At 32.9% G+C, this 6,117-nt stretch overlaps 1 protein-coding gene across 1 annotated transcript in view; it reads right to left on the reverse strand.

Moving 5' to 3' along the window:
• LOC128180911 (uncharacterized) overlaps window positions 1–3,900 on the reverse strand; it is a 4,803-nt gene extending 903 nt beyond the window's left edge. Inside the window, exons 1-3 of the mRNA XM_052849103.1 lie at window positions 3,523–3,900; window positions 3,066–3,226; window positions 1–2,808 (exon numbers count right to left, since the gene is read on the reverse strand). The exon at window positions 1–2,808 is cut by the window's left edge and continues 903 nt beyond it. Coding sequence (XP_052705063.1) covers window positions 1,640–2,808; window positions 3,066–3,226; window positions 3,523–3,797 — 1,605 coding nt within the window. The 5' untranslated portion in view covers window positions 3,798–3,900 and the 3' untranslated portion in view covers window positions 1–1,639. The remainder of the gene's footprint in view (window positions 2,809–3,065; window positions 3,227–3,522) is intronic.
• Between the last annotated feature and the right edge of the window lie 2,217 nt (window positions 3,901–6,117).

Below are 6,117 nucleotides of genomic sequence, written 5' to 3' on the forward strand. Positions count from 1 at the left end.
AGTTATATGGCACCAGTTTTGAGCAGTCGGTAGATACACATGTAAAATTTACTGAGACATTTTTAAAACATGAATTCAAATGACAATTGAAAAGTCAGGATAATGTACTGTAAGATAAAATATTTGCATCATTGAGATACATGTATATCAATTTAATAATAATTTAATTGTAATCTTTTTATTAAGAGATGATGGTGGATGTAAACATGTTGTGGCCCTACTGTTCAGTTTGTCACTGTGGTCAGAGAGGCATATTGATAGGAACACTGAAACATGTACTGACAGAAAATGCATTTGGGATATACCTCGTAAAGAATCAAAACCCAAACTGCTGGATGAAATTGAACAGTCAACTGAGCAAACCCGTATTCTTCCATTTGAACATTGTTTTGACCCTACCATCGTTAATCAAAATAATCCTGATATTGATGAAATGCTTTTAGATTTAGTGAAAGGGTTTGACACTCAAATTATTGAAGTTCTTGACATGAACAATGATAATAATAATGATCAAAATGTACCCAAAACTCTTCCACAATGTATTGCAAATTTTGATCCAAATGGAAATACCGGTATATCAATTTTTGACTACCTATCAACATGCTTTGATGAATCAGATTGTACTGAAATCAACAGGCTTACTGACCAACAATCTGAGTCAGTTTATTGGTATGAATACAGATGTGGCAGAATTACATCTTCTGTCATGCACAATGTTTGTAACTATAAAGGAAATGACCCAAACAACTATATTGTAAAGCAAATATTAAGTAATGACTGTACATCATTTTCAACACCTGCCACTATCTATGGTAAGGAAAGAGAAGTTTTGGCAAGAAATTTATATGAAAAAAAGTATGTCTCAGAACACAAAAGTGGTAAAGTAAAAACCACAGGTCTTATTGTTAATCCTTATGTACCATTCCTAGGTGCTTCGCCTGATGGAATTTTGCAGTGTAAGTGTTGTGGAACAGGAGTACTCGAGATAAAATGTCCATACAAATTTAGAAATTACACTTTAGATCAGATTTTCAATGAAAATTATCATATTCAAAGTGATGAGAATGGGTGTATGAAATTGAAAGAGAACTCTAATTGGTACACACAAATACAAACACAGATGGCTGTGGCAAATGTACAGTGGTGTGATTTTGTAGTGTATTTGGAAGGTGGTGTCAAAATTGGAAAACATCAAATTTACAGTGAAAGAATATTTTTTGATCCATTGCTTTGGAATTCATTGTTAAAAAAATCAAAGATATTTTTTGAGAATTTTGTACAACCAAAATTACAAAAAAAGTAATTATTGTGTATTTTGATTAATGCAAATATTTTATGAACAATTATTAACTAGCAAAACACAATTACCGGTATATCTGTATCATGATTGATAAAGTACTTTGATTAAGTACTTAAAAATGCTAATACTATGTTATGATTATTTATCTAATTGAAAAATATTTACTGCATGACTATATAAATATAGATATATATATATATATATATATATATGAATGTTAAACATTGCAGGAAAAATTGAAATCAAAGTGCACAAATATTGGTGCATGCTTTTCCAATTAACAAGTCATTATATAACTCTAAATAAACTGATTCTTGAAAAACAACAACATAAAGACTTCTACTTTCTCACTAGAGTTGGCATTAAGTTACAAAGAAATGCTGAAACTTTAATCATTTGATTAATAACTGGTTTAAGTGACCATGGAATTACATTTCCTATAAGCCTAAATAACTTAAGTCTCTGTATAGCCCTCTCTACATGAATTCTAAGTTTGGCTATCTTGCGTGTCTGCTTTATTTCATTAACATTAAGGCGTTTCTTTTTCCCCCATGGACACTTTCTGGTAAAAGGAGGAATATTCAGGGTGGCTTTCTTATCAGTGAGCAGATCTCTTATTGTAAAACCTCTGTCAGCCATTATGTCATCACCCTCTTCTACAAAATTTAAAAACCCTGAATCTTCTGTAATAAATCTATCAGACACATTGCCACCATAAAGTTTTGAAACAAAAGTAAAATTCCCTGCTGGTGAAATAGCTAGCAAACATTTAGCTGTGTTTTTAGACTTATATGTACTATATGTAGCTGCTTGAGCAGTTGGAGATCTAGGTCGTTGTAGAAAAAATTCAGTACAATCTATAATTGCACGTGTATTAGGGTACTGCTTCCTAAAGGACAATGGCATATACTTTTTTACTTGTCTCCGAGATGGCCATCTCAAAAAGTTTCCAAATGCATTTGACATAAAAGTTATCCAAGTAATAAAAATCTGGGAAACCCTACTTTTAGATACACCAAACAGATCAGCAATACAAAACTCAAATAATCCTAAACGTAAGCGAACAAGTGAAAGAATAAATTCCTGATAAAAAGATAATTTTCTTGATGGACCAGGTTTTCCATGTCTGTTCCTCTGGTAATTTTTCTCCTGGGCACTGGGTGGACCTGACCAGTATTTTAATGCAGAACACTTGGCAGATAAAATATTGAAAATACCCAATAGCATAGCAAGTGACGGTAATCCTGTGTACAATTTAACATTCTCATCATTTTTGGTAACAGTCTCAATAAAACAATCTCTTAAAAGAGTGGTCTTGTCATCAAGTTTTGCTTGAAGTTGGTGGATTTGATCAGACATTATGTTGATATCATTCATGGTCATGTCCGTTTGCACTGCTGTATCCTGGACGTTCACATCAGTAGAACCTGGTGATGTACCAGCAGCATAAACATGATCAAGGAAGGGAGGATTTGTAACACACTCCACTTTCTTCACATGCTTCACACCTGAAAAAAATTAATTTTATAATGAGATTAAATAAAGTGATACAGCCGGTTATAATCAATGAATGGTCATACTAATTATATTTCTTAAAAACTCAAAGCTTAAATTTAGAGTTGAATAAATAATAATATCAAAAGTCAGATATAAAATTATGAAGTTTTTTCATACTCCTTTTTATTGCAATTTAAAAAATTTAACGACAGTTAAAATATGTATGATAACAGGGTAGAAAGCGTGTTTTTGATTGATGAGTAATTACCCTCAGATCTATCATGACTGGTGTTGATTTCATATTCCTCAGCAACGTAGGGGATGTTGTGTTCTTCATAATGATGAAGAAGTATGCCACTATTGCTTTCTGTTGAAGTTTCCTCCTCATCACTGATATCAACTGGCATCTGGATAGAGTTGCTTGTTTTCCTGTTAAATCAATTTCATTTTAGAAAAGGGCTAGGTTTTTTTAACAATCAAGAGTTATAAATAATAGTGTTAAACATATTTTCACATTAACAAGCAGAGAAAATCCTTAATATTTGACGTGAAAACAGCTGAATTTATATTCATGACACTCATCACATTCTATAGATAAACAATGAGCTTGAAAGAAATCATAAACTTTTATATATGAAAAGAAAGAACTGTCGTCTGCTCATTAAGTTTGCCAATATTCAACAGTCAATATTATATTATTATGAGGCATTCATTAAGAAATATACCTAGTATAAGACGATTTTTTAAAATTGTTGTATGGAAATAATGTCGGAGTATTTGAGCCGTGCTCAAAATGGCAAGAACAAATTCTTGTATATTTGTTCGGCACCCAAGACTTCTCCCGTCTGATGAGCCTTATCCACTGATTTCTTCTTCTTTGGTCCGACTTTTTAGGCAATGAATAAAACGTTACATCTTTCATGTGTGGATGTTTATCCAAATCTTGTAGTTTTCTTGTCGAAGATGTGCATTCTGGCACGCAGCAATGATAGACCGGCATAGTTGTCAATATAAACAAATCTGTCCCACCTTCCGGTTTACTCCGAGACAAAATTTACCTCCGCGCGCGAAGAGCTACGCAAAGGGAGGCTATCTCGAAACAGACGTATTACATGTAGGCCCTATATATATAAATTCAAATTCAATTTGTATTTTTCTTAGATTTTCAAACACTTCATTTTCTAAAATCTAATAACTCAGATCAACCACATCTCTTGTTGTTCCTTTACACCTGTTTTGGTTGATCCATCTCTATTCTCTTTTTAGAAGTGGACGGGCATAGCCTACATCCACTTCTCTTCGTAAGCCCTCATATTTTGATTCTGGAAAATGTGTTAATGTCGGAACCGAAGACGGTCTACGCTTCTCCCCATGTTTCGACTCCAGTTTCCCTGAATTTTTGTAACAGACCTCTTATTTCTACATTTTAACATTATTGCAGCCATATATCACAAATGATCAACACTTACCTACTGTCAAATCATTTTCGCAACTTAAATTAACCCTTAGGCAGCTGCTTTAATTTTCGCCAAGATGGCCGCCACTGCAGAATTAATTAATTACAATTCATTGGTAATTGACCATCGAGTTTTAAAATAATATATCTCAGCAACCAGGGACCAACCTAGAGCAAAATTTTAGGGAGACTTTACTTCTCCCTAACAGAAAAATAGGGAGAAGTTTGAGAAATCAGGGAGATTTACATTACTTGACAATGGCATAACACTAATGATGATATACACAGATTCAACCTTTAATAATTTAAATTAGATTAGAAGCTTTAGTCAATAAAAAATAAAACAACTTCTAAAAATAAAAAAACAACTTATCCAATTTATTAAATTTAATTTATTTGATGTATTTATACATTTTATAGATGAAATGTTTTGTAATTGTGTTAGCTAAATGGCAAATAAAATCAGTCTCAGTATTTCTGTGTATTTTGGAGGTATTAGTCCTACCCTTTGACCCAATTACAGTCGTTATGTAGAGGATCTTATTTTTCAAAGATAACTGTTAACAAACGGTTTTATGATTATTTTAGCATTGATTTGGCAGAGTTATTAACTGATTACAAACAAATTACCAACTAATTGTTACATCAACACTAAAAGAAATAAACATTGATTGCACAGTATGTGGTTGCATCACCCGTATTTATAACCCCTAAAGATAAGACAGTCTTGAGTAATTAATCACAACAGGGGTTAACTGAGGCTGTGAAAACGTCTTTAGAATTAGTTAATTATCATTCAATTGCCTTTGGGGGTAATTTACACTATTGTGAACTCAAAATATAGGGCGACTTCAACTTCTCCTTCGGAGGAAATTCCGGCGAAGTTACCGATCAAAAAGTGACTATTTCGCCCAAGTCGCCCCCTAGGTTGGTCCTTGACAGGGGTAGCACGTGGACTCTGAGTGCATGAAATCTATCGCAATTTTAGGGAAAAGGTTTCAATATAATGGAAACTATAAAACTAACTTATTACACTGAATTACAAGTAAAATTTACTTAAAGTTAAGTCTAACACTTACCGGTACTCTCTCTCTCTCTCTCTCTTTCTCTTTCTCTCTCTCTCTGTCTCTCTTATGATGATCATTAAACAATCAAACAGTAATTTTTGCAATACTGGGTAGTTTCTTGGAGCACAAATAATTTCGATTCCTTAACTAAAGTTCCTTGATAAAGATGAAATAAAAAATTATCTAGTACCGATTCACTGATTCTATGTGCAATGAATATGTACTGTGCGTTACTACATGGACAAGTACATCACACATCTGTACAATAGAAAGAAAATTGGAAATTATACTAAATATAAAGCTGTATAATCATATCATTTAGGGAAAGTACAGTTGTTTTCAACAACCCGATAGATTTGTTATCATTGAATAGAGTATACCGTAATCCGGTGAATATAATACACACTTTTTTTCCAGGATTTTTTACTATGAGAAAGGGGTGCGTATTATACATCCCTATAGGATTTTGACATATTTTTTTCCCTAGATGAAGCACAGGGTATCATACTACCGTATTACCTATGCTGTTCACAGACAAGACCGATACCCCGCTATACATCGTAACATTACTTCATTATCACATTTATATTATTATTTAACCCTTAGGAAATGATTATCATAGCATGTAAGAACTGGGTACGCTAAGTATAACATATTGGCCCTGTCGAAATGTGAAAAATCAAACACATGATATCTTTAAAATGTTCGCCGGAATAATTCATGTAGGACACCCCATGCATGAAAGTAACTTTCGTTTGCTAAAATTCACGTGCGTTTGGTAATTGTAAACTCCGAAA

This window comes from Crassostrea angulata, chromosome 4 (genome assembly GCF_025612915.1).
Source record: "Crassostrea angulata isolate pt1a10 chromosome 4, ASM2561291v2, whole genome shotgun sequence".
Lineage (NCBI taxonomy): Eukaryota > Metazoa > Mollusca > Bivalvia > Ostreida > Ostreidae > Magallana > Magallana angulata.